The sequence below is a fragment of the Pygoscelis adeliae genome, unplaced genomic scaffold, assembly GCF_000699105.1.
Source record: "Pygoscelis adeliae isolate BGI_AS28 unplaced genomic scaffold, ASM69910v1 Scaffold66, whole genome shotgun sequence".
NCBI classification, from domain to species: domain Eukaryota; kingdom Metazoa; phylum Chordata; class Aves; order Sphenisciformes; family Spheniscidae; genus Pygoscelis; species Pygoscelis adeliae.
Genome location: NW_008825167.1, coordinates 11,153,082 through 11,168,504, shown reverse-complemented (window position 1 = coordinate 11,168,504; position 15,423 = coordinate 11,153,082). Strand labels below are relative to the sequence as shown.

At 38.0% G+C, this 15,423-nt stretch overlaps 1 protein-coding gene across 1 annotated transcript in view; it reads left to right on the top strand.

The window, feature by feature from the left end:
• STK32B (serine/threonine kinase 32B) overlaps nucleotides 1-15,423 on the top strand; it is a 171,790-nt gene that overhangs the window by 100,842 nt on the left and 55,525 nt on the right. Inside the window, exon 5 of the mRNA XM_009328893.1 lies at nucleotides 10,241-10,278. Coding sequence (XP_009327168.1) covers nucleotides 10,241-10,278 — 38 coding nt within the window. The remainder of the gene's footprint in view (nucleotides 1-10,240; nucleotides 10,279-15,423) is intronic.

The following is a 15,423-nucleotide window of genomic DNA, read 5'->3' as shown; positions in this document are numbered from 1 at the left end:
AGCCCCAGGAGTGGGAATTGCAGAGAAAACAAAGATTTCAAATAAAATTTTTTAAATAGGAAGACCCAATAAAAAGTTTTTTATTTTTTTGGCAAGGCCTACTGACTTGTTGAGTACCTCAGGTTCATGAATAATGCATCAGATTGTATAACAACAAAATTAGATGTTTCTGATTGATGATAAATATATTATTTGGGATTGCCTGTATAGAATCTTGTCAAAGGTGTTTCAGTTTTATGGAATGATTTTCAAATCCTGAAACCTTTACTCATTTTTTTTCACACAGAATTCTGTGGATTTCTATTAATTTCTAGATTTAGAAGTTGCCTTAATGAGTACTGTGAGACTTAAATATATAATTAAAATATCATAAAACTTTTAAAACACTGTGATAAAACCACATTACCTTTCAAGTTGTAATATTTGTTAATCTGAGCCTTTCTTGAAGGAAAGAGTTAATTTTTCTAAGACATCTGATTTCTATCTAACCACATACATATACTTATTTGGAAAAAAAAAATCTTCTACTGGAATTTGATGATTCTGAAACTGTATCAGGTAAAGCACTGCAAAACTACAAATTTGGCTCCATGCTTTGTTTGGAGTCTGAAATGCAGATTTTTTTTTTTTTTCTGGATGGAGATGGGGCTGACTAAGTAAGTTCCACTGGATGGACCTTAGACCAATTAATATTTTAGGCGTTTTGACATTTCAGACTAGAACAGGACACTGGAAGCGATGCCCTTTGACATTGGAAGTCTTCTGTGTATAACAGGCTCCAGAAAGTGCAAATGGAAACGGCTGAGTTGATTGAATGAATTATTGTACCCTTTGCTTCTCAGAAGATAAATACATGCATGGACATCCTGGTGCAAAATAGCAGTTTATTTTGCTTTCAAGCAGAATTAGGGGATCTCATCTGTGCTGGAATTTTCTCCTTACTGAAGAGAAATAGCTAAAAAAGATGCATTCCTTTTTATTTATTTTTATAAATAGCTCAGCTCAGCAAAAGCCATGCAACAATAAATTACCTGTGTAACTTGTCTCTGCTTGTCAGTGAATTAGCCCAAGTTTAAATATGTAAAGATCAGGACCAGTACTTTAATTTTTCATCATCTCAATCACTTGTTTCTTCAAGTGATTCAATCACTACACACATAGGTGTGCATTTGCTGTCCACACCTATGACCAGTGGCTTTTATTAACAGACATTTTTTCCTCATTCCTGTTTTAGTCAGACATCATGGACTGTGTAACCCAATTTCTGAATTTATTCTGGTGGCTTGGGTGTCAGATGTAGTGCCTTGTGGAAACACATCCAGATTCGTACAAACAAGCATCCACAAGATGTTTTTTTCTTTACAGATCTCTCATAATCTAATCCCACATCTTCTCAGCTAATTTTCAATTTCACTGAAATCTTTAAATTTCAAAATTACAGTGATTCACAGGGTCGTGTCATGTCATGGCATTCATTAGAGCAGGAACAGAAGACTCTGAAGGTCTTTTTATGAAAGGACAGTGAGTGGCAGCAATTACTGGTGAGATCTAAGTGAGGGGTATGTGAACTGGCAATCAGAGGTCTGGAGCAGTCAAAAGTCTTTCATTCCCATCCATCTGATAGGAAATAACAGTAAAGAACTCTGAGATTCTTACTATGATTTTGTTTTAATACCATTGAACATTTCTTGAAATTAAGAAGGATGTTGGTCAGGAACAAAAAACTAAAAAGATAAAGGAGTAATGAGGTGTTGATGAAAGGAAGAGAGGATGCATCAGACTTCATTAAGGCTATCTCTCGAGCAAGCATTCTTGGTAGGTACCCTACAAATTTCAGCTCTGGGGGACACATCATTTCTGTGCTGCCCTTATAGAAGCAAAACACCTGTGACCAAATTCATTTCTTGGCTGTACAGAGGCCAGTATATATTGACTTTTCCTTAATCCAAAGCTTCAACAAGTTTGCCACAAGAAAACCTCACTATGTATGCACTCACTTTCTTTACGAGCTGCATGTCTGGACATGTGTATTATTTGTGAATCTAAATATCAAATAAGAAGGAAAAAATGTCCCTATCTGTGAAAATTGGAATTTGTTCACATTTCTTTCCATAATTGGGAGAAATCCCTTTGTAATGTATGATATGGTTCACTTCAGTGCTCTGATATAGTGATGTCTCATGTGAGCTCAAATAATCCATAGTTGAAACTTATGTTTCCCAACTCATTGTCATTTTTATGGCTGTTAAGAACTGTTATCCAGCTAATATTAATCTTAATGAAAATTGTCCAGAACTACTCATGTCACATTAGTTTATTATTATGTGGCAGGTATATGTTTTTGATTTAATGTGAAACATTGGTGCGACTAACTAAACCTAAAAAAACCCTAATATAAAATAAAAGGCTCTGGTCAGATATATTCTGTAATATTTAAATGGGTTATGAGCAAATGAGAATAATTTAATATTTGAGAGAAGCAGGTAGTCAGTAAACTGAGGTTATTGGAATTATCCCTGCATGACTTCAGGCTGTTATCCAGAAGTTGTTGCTTTTTACTGTGCTTTTTTTTAATGGTAGCAGCTGTCTTCTAGACTTTTAACACTTGCATCTAATAGTCAATACAGGCTCCTAGTCTTCATATAGCATTCCCTATATCCAAGAATACAACCGATTCTCACTTTCAGTCATGACTGTTGGGACTATTTTGACAAAGAGAAGGTAAACAGGATCGTGAAGGTCACTGTAGGTTAAAAACTAGTTAATGTGACTTTCTGTGATCTTAACACAATTTTCTTTTTCCCAGTGAATACAGTAACTTTAAATGCCTATTTCTGCATAAGGAAAAAAATCTTGATATAAGAAATGAGCTGCATAATTAAGAAAAAAGCCTTTAAACTCAGTATTTCAAGGTTTATCCTACACAACTTACAGTTAGATTGTCAGCACTAAAGAGAAAAGAGTACGAGAAAAACTTTATTAAGGTCGAAACAATATCTACTGAAGCCAATGCAATCCTTGCATTGACTTCAAGGGCCTTTGCCTGGATCTTGCTTCTTTTGCTTCCTTATGAGAATGCAAAATCCATCTAATTCAATTTCTCTGTTGGATATTTTGAAACAATCGCTAAGAAAAAAACCCTTAGCATTCTTCAAGGGCCTCGGCTGCCTTAACTGTAAGCCAATGAATTTTAGTGATACACATGTAAATATGGGCTCACTGCATCCAGACTGCGACAAGCATATCTTGTGATCCATGGAGTTTTATTGTCAATAGGCTCTAGGCATTACCACTGTCCCTGGAGGAGGTTCGCTATGGGCTATAGTGCTAGGTGTGGTTTATAGGAAGCTACTCAGTTGCTGCTCGTGACCTGAAGGGTGGAGAAAGCCCTCTTTGCTCCCTGCCAAACTTGCCTATACATAAAGGATCATGGGAAAAAATCAGGTTGGAAGGGATCTCAGGAGGTCTCTAGTCCAACCTTCTGCTTAAAGCATGACCGGCTATGACATCAGTCCAGGCTTCCCAGGGATTTATGTAGTCATGTCTTGAAAAACTCCAGGGATGGTGACCACACAACCCCTCTGGGCATCCTGTTCCACTGCTTGTCTGTCCCCACAGTGAAAGTTTCCCTTTATATCCAGTCTGAACCTCTCTTGTTTCAGCTTACACCTGTTGTTCATATGCTAGATTTTGTCTTTTGAATGAAAGTGAATATGTTTTCTGTCTATTCAAATAAAAGCAGTTAAGAGCTGCTTTTAAAAATCTAAGACTTAATTTCAAGAGTTTGTACACAGCTGAGTTTTCTCTGTAAGTTACCTTTGGTTAATGAAGAGTTGAAACCCCAACAGTCCTCGTTCAGAGAAAACCAATCATCATTAAAAAGTGGAAATACTCCTAATAAGTCATGCTGATAAAACTGCTATCAACTGAAATGCTCATAGATGTTAATGCAGGAATTTAGAAGCTCGAGAGAATGGAAATGTGACAATACATTAAATCCTGCTCTGAGCCAGCAAGGCAAAGAATGAAATTTGTCAGACATAAAGTTGAAAGAATGTACTTTGGATTCTTTCTGATACCAAATAAAGGGTTAGAGGTTATTACACATGTGAATTCAGAGCCATCCAGAACTGTTATAACTGAATTATTTCCTCTGATAATATTAAAAAACAGCTTGGACTGGCAAAGAATGACTGTCCCTGTGTTGGAAACACATGAAACCTTTTGATGAAATAAGAAGAAAACATAGGCAAAAGCAAATAATCACAAATTTAAACATGGCAGAAACCAAGCCTGTGGTATTTGTATGTTTGCTGCAAAATATGAAAGCAGAATAAAACAGATGGGTAGTGTTAGTTCTTCAATTCTTACAGGTTTAAGGAAAAGCATGGATCTTGTGTTTGGCATTATTATTAATGTGATTCAAAAAGGTGAATGGAAGACAGCATTTGTACTTGCTGTAGAAGTGCTTTCCTAAATCAGTTAGATTAATCTTAGCTGGAGGAACTCTAGCTGGTAGTTCTGTTATTCACATCAATGGCTAAATCTTTGTTTACACCTCTGAAGCATTTTTACGCAATTATGTCTTGTAGTAATCAACTTGAGTTTAATTCTCAGTTGTATAAATAAAACCCTGTTTGTTTAGTTCACTTCAGTTTTCTGAAATATGAACCTTGTTTTCATGTTCCAAAAGCAAATTAAAAAATTCTATTGACCATCTAGATGCTATTTATTATTTGGTATGCCTGTCATATCGCATCTTACAGATCTCTTCTGTTAACTAAACAACCCTAATCTATTTGTTCTTTACTCTCAGGGAGATTTTTTGTTCAGCCTTCCCCAGATCTTTTCTTTTTTGACTGTTTTCTTTCAGATGCTATGAAATCAGTAACCTGAAGGACCTGCCTTTGTTTTAAATTACAGCATAACACCTTTTTTTCAATATTTTGTGTAACCTACTTAGAATTAGTTGTTATCAATGTGAAGTGGTAGTCAATGAACCAGCCATTACTTTTTTTCCTTGAGAAAACTGGGCAATTCATGGTTGACTTCACCAACCACACACCTTTTCTTTCTGGACTGGTGTTTCCAATCCAGTCAATATCAATAGAGATCAAAAGTTACAATGTCCTTGTTGCTAATTTGTAGCAGTAAACATGAAACTTTTTTGGAGATTGTTCTGGATTTCAAGCTTTAGAGCAAATGGCATCATCACATGTTTTTCAGTCTTCTTTTCTGTGACTCTTTCACCTACATAAGGGACACAAAACTGTTTATTAATCCCAATGCGTAATTCAGATTCTCCCCTTCTGATGTACATATATGAATTTTGTCTATTCTTCATTTTATCTGGCACTGGCAATATAATCACCTACTTTTGCTCACTCTTATTGAGATTTCTCAGAGTCCTCTTCAGGTGAAATAATCTTCATTCTTTTACCACTTCACATAGCTAATAAATATTGTGTTACACCTCTCCAGTGCTGAACTGCAGAGCATTTCAATTTTAACCTCCTTTTGTGCTGAAGATAGGCTATTTATTCCTACTATTTTCTTCACAGGCATTCAAGCCCCATGACAGAATTTAACATGCAGAAGCTCTGACTAGCTTCCAACTGCAATGGACTATAGCAAAGACTCACTAAATTCCACATATATAGCTCTCTCCCAGGTCTCTTCAATCTTTCATGAACTTCCTTGTAGCCAAAAGGAGGCAAAATAAGAATGATGGACTTTGAATTTGGATACGTTATTTTTCATAGACTCACAGACTAATTCAGGCTGGAAGGGACCTCCAGAGGCCTCTAGTCTAATGCTCTGCCCAAAGCAGGGTCAGCCTTAAGATCAGACCAGGTTGCTTGGGGTTTATCCAGTCAGGTCTTGAAAACCTCCAAGGATGAAGACTGCACAACCTCTCTGCTTCTTAATTTAGAAATCTGCTTCTACCCCACTTAGTAACACCAGAAAGAAACATTGATGGAAGCGGTAATTAAAACTGCAGATAATTGAACCTGAGCCCTTTATAATCATTGTGAGCCTTTCCAGTCAGTTCAGGGGATTCTGACTGGCATATGTAGTGAACATGAGTCAAGCCACGCTCATGATTTTCCTCCATGCAAAGGGAATATCTTCAAGCGTTGGATGCCTACTCAGCCTAGATATTATAGAAGATACAAATAGATTATTAATCATTCTTACCTACTTGGAAGGTTTCTCTACTCCCATTTCTATGTTGCTCTGATTTTTCTATGCATACAGAGTTGGAGTAGCACTGGTACAGACTGAGAAAGTTGTGTTTATGAAATCAGTGTCAAGGACAGTGCTACAGCTCTGCTGATCATTGCTTGGTGAATGGTTAGAGGGCAGACCAGGGCTCTTCTGAATCCAAACTGTGAGTGAGTTTGCTCCTTGCAAAAGTCTTTCAGTTTCTCTTATGAGCTGGTTCAAGATACTTGGATTATGAAATGAGTGTTTCAATTCATTCTCTTAGCTAGGGATATGCATAACAGGAAAACCCTGAAGTTAAGGTGCTGAATTTCACACCCTGTTGTTTGAACATGCTTGCTAAGGGAAAAAATGTTTTCTGAAATATTGATGTGTAGTCAAAACAGAATTTCACTTACTTAACATGTTTGAATTTAAACTGCTTCACTAAAGAGTTTTTATCTTTTAACACCACCTTCCAACATAAACAGTGTTTTTACTATTTAAATTAATTTAACTAGATTATTTATTTAAAGGAACTAGCTGTCTTTCGTATAATAGATGCCGGAAGCCCTCTATTCTGAATATATCCAGTAACTTTAATTGCAATGCTCCTAGACCTGCCAAGTCTTCCCATTGACTGTGTTGAAACTTCCCTGCCCTGTACCCAGCAGGCAGTGGTCAGTGCAAGGGCAGAGCAGTGGCCTCGCTCCTCTGCAGTCCATGGAGCTTTCAAGAAGCTGCCTTTGGAGAGGAAAGCTTTTAGTGCCATGCTGTAAACTGGGGATAACCACATAACAGAGTGCTGCTGGAAGGCACTCTTCACGGTGACCTTGCACTTTGCTTTCTCACCTACCACTTGAATCTATGCATCACGTGTGTCTCCAGATACGTCATCCCAAAACAGTAGCATCTTACTTAAGAAACTTGTTCACCTTCTGGCTTAAGTTATCCCATGGATTTTCTTGCTGTAAAAGCAGTTTAAAATAGCCTATTTTGAGATTTGAGGCACGGTTATGAGTCTATCAAGTTGCCTCAGGGACTTGAGGGGTTGGGCTGCTCTGTGCAAGGCAATACACACTGTTGCACCTGCCCCCAGCTACAGTCCTGCCTCTGAGCAAAATGAGCAAGTCGACAGAGCCCACTGTGGGGAAGATCCCTTAGGTAGGAAAGGCTTTATGGTCTGTGTGCATCTGTATCAAGTATCAGCCACTGCCTGAATTAGTCACAGAAAGATAAGCAACAGATCTAATTTTACCACTCAACTTTCTGAACATTACAGATGCAACTGCAATGGGAATACATTTGATGATACATACAGTTGTCAAGTGGATTTGTCAATGTCTTTTCTGGTGGCAATAAAAACGTATAGTCTATTTAATGGTGCAATACCATAGAAGATAGTCAAATTGTTTAAACTCATCCTCTTAAAGAAATAAAGAAAAGGCACAGTCTTGTAATGAGCAGTCCCTGGGTGCTGCATTGTTATACATATGGCAGTAGCTCATAAAGCTCAATTTCTCCTTTTGATCAGTTTTATTCTCAATGAAGTACTAATGATTGTACCATTCCAATTCTTTATTTTTATTTCCTTAAATGGGGAAAACCAGTTTGGAGTGATGTTGAATGTATCACTGATTTTAGGAAGCCACCGAAAGGCCTGAATGTACTTGGGTGTGACCCCCACTCTTGTTACCACCGTGATAAGTGCAGAGTCAGATTGTACTTGTTAAACTTTGTGAAGACAAAGTTTAAAATATTTAATTCAACAGTCAAAACTATGACGTGCTTATTTCCATTGAAAGTCATTGCTGTATTTTCAGGTCGTGAATCAACCACAAAGACTATTCAACATGAAATCACAATTCCACCTCTTATCAGAAAACAGTTACCAAAAACAAGAGATTGTTTTGTTACTAGCAAATATATTTGATACCAGCTGAACAGTAGCTCTTCCAAAAACTCTCATCAATTGAGAGATTAAATATAACATTACATAAAAAATGTATAGAATTTCCTATGATAATTCAACCAAAGAGAAGTTTTGTAATATAAGCAAAGATATTTAATCCTACAACTCATCTGTAACTCACAACTTCACCCATATGAAATCAGGGGAAGGAGAGTTTTTGACATGGTAAATGATATGACAAGTGACTACGGATGAGAGGAAAGAGACAAGCCAGAGTTGAGAGTTTTATGGATGACATGGGGTCTAGGAGAGATTTCCCCTTATATTACACATATAACTTAAACTGCTACTGAATCAGGCAATTATAGATGGCCTGGAAGTTGTGCAGAAGAAATACAGTATTTCACACTGAAATATTGGTATAATTTTAAATTTCCATTCCAGATGGTAATTCATTGTAACATCCTTTTCCTTACACAGACACATACACATCCTACATTATTCCAAATGTGCAGGGAATGATTCAAAGTAATTTCTTATTTATCCTATGTTTCCCCAGCTGCTGCTACACAAACTGTAAACATAATCTTAGTGTACTTCATAATTTCATATGATTCTCAGGAAAGGCCAGAAAGTGTGGAATTCAGAATACGAAGCTGTAAACTTCCTTCTTTTGTCAATAAAGGTGCCGAGTTTGGTTGATGACCGAGCTTATACCATGCAAGCAATATACATATTATAATTGCTATTGCTATCTTATTACTGTATGATGTTTCCTTTAGAAATCATTCTCTAATTTAAAAAAGAAAAAAGAAAAAGAAAGGTGTTCTGGTGTAATACATTTTCCTTTTGAAACATTTCACTTTTTTCCTTATTTAATTTATGGGCACACCAGACAAAACTTGTTAGTGAAATCTAAGTATGTATTAATACATATTTCAGTCAGGATAGTATTTTCTGAGAAATGTTTAAATTCGAATAATCAAGTCATCCATTGGCTAAAAAAAATTACACAGGTGGAAGTTCTTTGGAGTTTGTTCGCAGACTCCTTCAACAGCTTATTTTGACAATTTACAGTGCCTTCTCTTTTGAGAGCAGTGGAAAATTCAGCCCAAGGGGCAAAGGTTTTGCTCAAGGTGGACTGATGCAACTCCCACTCTGGCAATGCCACACCAAGAACATGTCTTCAGAATTGCATGAAGCACAAATAGCTGGTGAAAAGGCAGTGCCACACAACACCGCTGCATCACGCTCACTGAGTTGCAGGGTGAGCCAAACCAGGGACCAATTCAGGCTGGCAAAGAGAAGAGATGATTTTTCCCCAGAACAGGTCCGCACCATGAACAATGGTGCTGGACCAAAAAAGAAGGTGGGAATGCCCAACAATGGTGGGGAAAAGCTGTCTCCATCTCTCCTGACAGCAGCCTGAATGTAGGTCAACGTAAAATGATCCTGAAAGTGCAGCTCTCTAGCGCAATGTTGTTCCCTTGTGCTAAGAACGGCAGGGTTGAGCTGATGCTTCAGCACCTGATAATCTCCATCCTCCCTTATCCCTGCTCCTTCCCCCAGCACGCTACCTGCCGTTACAGACAGCCAAGTGGGGATTTGGAGGCTAAAAGGAGAGCTGCTAGGCTTACCCAGTTAGCGTAAGATAGCTAGCAGGACTCCACAATATGTGAGTGATCATGCATGTGAGCATGGCAAATTAGTGGGGTCTGGCAGAAAGGGTAGATCACCGATGTTTCCAATTAAATGATTTCTTGGGTCTGTCAAATGCGGAGTCCCTGAGGCAATCAGGCACCTCCTAGATGCAAATCTTCCATCTCGTTGTTCCCGCTGCTATAAAGAATAAAATACATAATCTTGAAAACCAAATCCATGTCAATGCTAACCATATGAAAACAAAACCACATGAAATGGAAACCGAGAGAGTCTCTTTAGTATGCATGTTTTCTCAGGGCGGTAAAAAGATGTAGATAAAAATCATTTGCCTTTGTGTATGATATGGTTTTCCTTGGTTTTGTAATGATTTAAGTGACTTGGCCCTCATACCCGGATGGGGAAAACAGGTTGCATGTTTTCTTTGGGTATGAAATGTAATGCATTCCTGTCCTTATTTTACAGGGACATCAAACCTGACAATATACTACTGGATGAGCACGGTAAGTGAATATTGGCTGCTTTCTCTCAGATACCTCTAATTCTTGGGATCTCAGTGACATGCTCATGACATGCTTTGTGAGATGTTGGATTCCTACCTAAATCTGGACTTTCTCTGCAAAGTCCCTCTGCCTACCTTGTGGATTTTGTAATTTCGCCTCCTATTGCAAAAAAAAATATGCTGATCTGACACTTGCAAGACCTGAAGAAGGAATTTAATATGAATTGAGATCACCAGGGACACCTGATAGAAAGAAGTTAGTATTTTATTAACAGGATTACCGTGAATCACCATAATCCCTTCTACCAGTAGAACAGTACCAAGCACTTATTTTCTCTTCTAGAACTTCTGAAGGGCTAAGAAATTTCATATAGCAAATTATTTCTCATGTAGGTACCTGAAATTACTTTCCTAAATTTAGGTATGGAATTTGGAAATTTGCCTCTAAGTCTGCAAATTTTTTATGGCTCTACATGTAGTTCTGGATTAAATGACATTAAAAAAAATTGACAACATAATCAGCTTTGAACTTTCAGTGCTAATTCCATGACCTCAAACAAAAAAGGTGTGGTATGAAAAAGAAAATTAATTTCTTTAAACTTAAATTTTATACATGTATATTGTCTATGAAGTATTTTGCTAAAACCTTATGCATCTTTTTGCAACTATTCTTAGAAAAAACATGAGAAAATACAGGTAAAAGAAGGCATTAACCTTCTATCAGGACAGAAACACGTACAGGAAGAAAATTAAATGGAAAAAGGAGATGTGTGTTTGTTGCTGTGGGAAAGTTATCTTGTGCTTTGTTCACCTCAGAAATTGATTAAAAGCAGTTATCTTTGAGAAAATATAAGCTTGAAATTATGCCAAAGTTACCATTATATTTCAAAATCCATTGCAGAGCTGCTAGGTGAATACCAGTTAAAGTTGATTAAAGAGGTATCATTGCAAACAGCTGGAGTTTGTCTCTGGGAATATTGAAACCAACAAATCTAAATAATGTTGGAGTTTTAAACCATCTAGAACTTCAGGAATTTAATGTTTCAGACCCATAAGTGTTAATGTTCTTTAGACGCTAATATCAGCAAATAAACATGAAATAGAAATCTCTTGGTTTTAAGTCCTGGGTGAATTAAAGACGTCAAAGGCAACATGAAATGACCATGAGTGTGTTAAATCTCTGATTGACAGCCTTTGAAGTATGGTTGCCCTTATCTCTCTTTGCCCCTCATCAAGGTTAATTACTGCACAAAATCAGCTTCTTGCAAGAGCTTACTATGGGGGCTCAAGTATTGCAGAGACTCACCAGAGTGAGTGATATGTTGCAAAATGAAGTTTTTTTGGTGATTATAAGCTGTTCAGTAACAAAGTTACCTATAGCCAGCTTGGAAATTTTGGGATGGATAGCCCCTTTTCTGCAAAGCAGCAGAATACTGCTCTCTCATAGCACACCTGCAGACAAGTGGTGAAACAACCATGCTTCTCCAGACTTGCAGATAGACCTTGGTCGGCAGAATTAATCAGCTCATGGGTCCTTGGTTCACAGACCTGCTATGTGGCTGGGAGATGTAATTCTCTCAACCTGGATAAGGGTCCACACACTTCAACTCACTAAATGAGGTGCCATCAGTAGGACAGGTGTCCGTACCATGCTCATCACCACAGAGCAGAGGAGGCCTGAATTTTCCCATATACTTTTCAGCAAAGTCACATCTCAACACTGCTGAGCACAGGTTCTAATGCATCAGTGGAAATAAATGTTTGATGATCACGAGAAACATAATGCTACATGACAGTGGGGTAATCAGCTGCTTAAAATAGCGTTCAGCCCCTACAAGAAGATGATTGCCTGGTCTCCTGGGGAGATTCTCCATCCCATAGGGGAGTCTCATCTGAGGAGAGAAAGTAGGGATGTTTTCAGGTTTCATTCTCTGAACCAGAATCAGACCTCTCTAAGGAAATGAATGCTGTCCATAAAGCTCTCTTGTTATGTTTCCCTCTCAGCTTTCCCAGAAAGCTCTTCCTCTTACAACTAACACTAATCTCTAAATTTAGTAGTAGTGTTTGTTCTGCTAACATGGATCTGAAACAGAATTATTCCAGTGATAGCTGATGGGACTACCTGATGGTTCAGGAGAGCTATTATTATTGTATTGTACAGAGAAAAGCATTATAGAATACTCTTCATAACAGTATTCTGCTTCCTGTACTATTCCTTTCATTTTAATGGTTTAGAACAACATAACTGAAATAATAGTGTTTCGAACTGAAAGCTGGCAAGTCTGGTCCATGCTATATTTTTTTTTTGAAATATCAAAGAAATTAAAGATGTCTTTAAATCTTTCCATGATCTATTAGCTATGATGTCTAAGGAGATGTGGAATGCAGAAAAATGCAGAAAATAAGCAGTGGCAAAGAGATTAGTACATTGCCTTTTTTCAGAGATGATAACATTATTTCTACAGCTATTTGGTAGCACCATTTATATTAACATTTCTGGTCATTCTGCAGAAATCCAGGTTTTGCATTGTGCAGAGTGACCACACCATTATTACACTCTGTTTACAGGAAATTTGCAAGGGTTTGATTTCCTCTCAGGCAAGTTTTTCAGGACATCATTTCATAAGACCCAGCAAGGTCCCTGCTTGGTTTACCGAGGAAGAACTCCCTGCTGGGTCAGATCCAAGACCTCAGCCGGTATTCTGTCACAGCCAGTAGGAAGAGGAGATACTGTTCATGGAGCATGCCCTTTGCCACTTCTAGTCATCAAATGCTTCAGTGCTCTCTATCACCCACATTTTTTGTATTAGGATATTAGGGTATCTCTGTATATTCCCTTTAGAATCCGGATGAACCTTTGTCAGTGAGTTTGTCTGCTGTCTCTTTGAAGCTGCTGCTGTTACTGGCCTCTACAACCTCCCCGAGCAACAAGTTGTAGAAGTTCACCATCCTTTGTGGAAGAAAAGTGTTTTCTTTCATCTGATTTGAAACATTCTCTTTTCAAAAAAACATCCTCTACTTCCAGAATTGCAAGATTTGGTAAATAATAGCTTACAATCACAATCTTCATGATATTCAAAAACTCCTTCAGTGCTCTCCTGTCTCAGCTGAAGAGCCTCAGTCTTTTAAATTTCTCCTTATAAGGCACTGCTCCATTCCTTTTGCCCCTCTCTGTTGCCATAGTGTTATGGATATGCAGGCTTTCTGTTTCAGAGCAGAAGAGCAACCATACTTGATCAAAGATCCATCTAATTGAGTTTCTTATCTCCCAGAGTTGCCAAAAAGTGAATGACAGAGTAGGATATAAAACGAGGCAGGTTTTTGTGGTACTTCCCCCATGTACTCACCCAACCTCCAGCCTCAGGCATTTCCTGAGCTGGATGTGGTTTCCAAGCATTTAATAACTTTCAGTGGTCTTTACCATGGACTTTTCTGGTGCTTCCTTGGTGGAGGGAACTTTTAGCATCCTTAACATTTTGTGACAAAGTGTTCCTTAGCTTAAACACATATTATGTGAAGACTCACTACCTGTTTGTTCCTTTTGAAGGTGCTATCTGCTAATTGCACTGAATGCCTCCTACTTCTGGTGTTGGAACTGCTTCTTCATGGTTCTCCATATTGAAATCACAGACCTAATATTTCACTCTTAGCCTTAGCAGGACTAGTTACATTTTTTTAGGTTTTGCAGGTTTTTTTGCAGGATTTTTGCATCTGTTAGTGATAATTTTACTCAGTAATCATTTCTCTTATGAGAGAGCAAGGCAGGTTCAAGCTGGCATTTGTATGCACCTCTTTATATATGATTATACCGTTTTATCATCATCAAGGTTTCCCTTAAAACTCTATTTCCTTGATTATTTGAGAATCTCAGCTCTCACTTGAAAGCTAACAGCAAAATTGAAAAATGCAGCCAATGAGGAATCTTGGTCTTAAAACCAAAAATAGGATGAAAAAACCCATCCATAAATTCAATATTTTGAACAACTGATGTTAGCTTCTGAACAACAGAACTGGCAGCATTACTACTCTATAGTGATGTTTGGAAGATGTAAAGTCTCCACTAAAGATGTACCTGGTGTGACTGCATTAGGGCTGGTCCTCATCATACCCACATACAATTTTCAAGGACTGTCTCATTTAACCCTCCGATGTTGATTAACAAGATGAGTGTTCTGAGCATAATTCATTCACCTGAAGCTATCTACACTTTGAAAAGATATTTGAAATTTTTACGTGCCTACATGGCCGTTAAACAGCCTACCCTTTTGAAATGCACAGTACATCTGAACCCACCTATAGCAGTACAATAAGGTTTCTAACAATCTCCCTGATGATAAGTAGCAGACTGCCAAGTCATGCCAAGTTCACGTGGATATGAGCTTACGCTCTTGTACATGGTACAGGTGAACCCAGAGAGAAGCTTTTTAAATTGTTCATAGGGTTTGACCTTTTGAGGACAAACCAGATCTGAATTTGCCTCAAAATGTTACTATGTTGAGATTTCCCATCAGCTCTCATGCATGCTGAGTCGGTGGCATTAACTCCAGACTGGTCTTTCTTCTCTCTGCCCTCACATTCACCCCTTCGGTTTCAAACTCTGAGAAATTCAATGACATTTGAAGTCATGTACATTTTCCTCTGCTAAACGTTAGTCAGCCAGCCTCAGCCACCTTTCAGGACTTGTTTTAATTGTCATTATGATTTGTTGATTTGTTCTCATTTAGCAAAAATTAAATAATAGTCCAAACAAAGTTCATTTGCTGTTTACCTCAGATACTGGGATTTCAGGCCGTGTGGAAGAGTGAGGCATAAAAGCCACACAACACTTCTGAAGTGCATGCATAAAGCTTCTCAAAGTCATACACTGTGCTGTAGGTAATAACTTCCAAATTTTCCCTGTTAAAGCCTTAACTGGAAGCTGAGTGGAGGAATGCAATTTTTGAAACAATTTCCACTGAGATACTTTCTGCTTGCAATGTACGTGTTGGTGTACATGAAAACTGTGCAGTCTGGGATGATTTGGAAAAGCCACTCTGCAGAGAGCCAGAAGAATGTGGTCATTTGCCTTTTCTTCCCTTCTCTCCACCATCATCTTTTTATCATATGGGGTCATGCAGCCACGGGGACTAAGGAATGACCTCTTTCC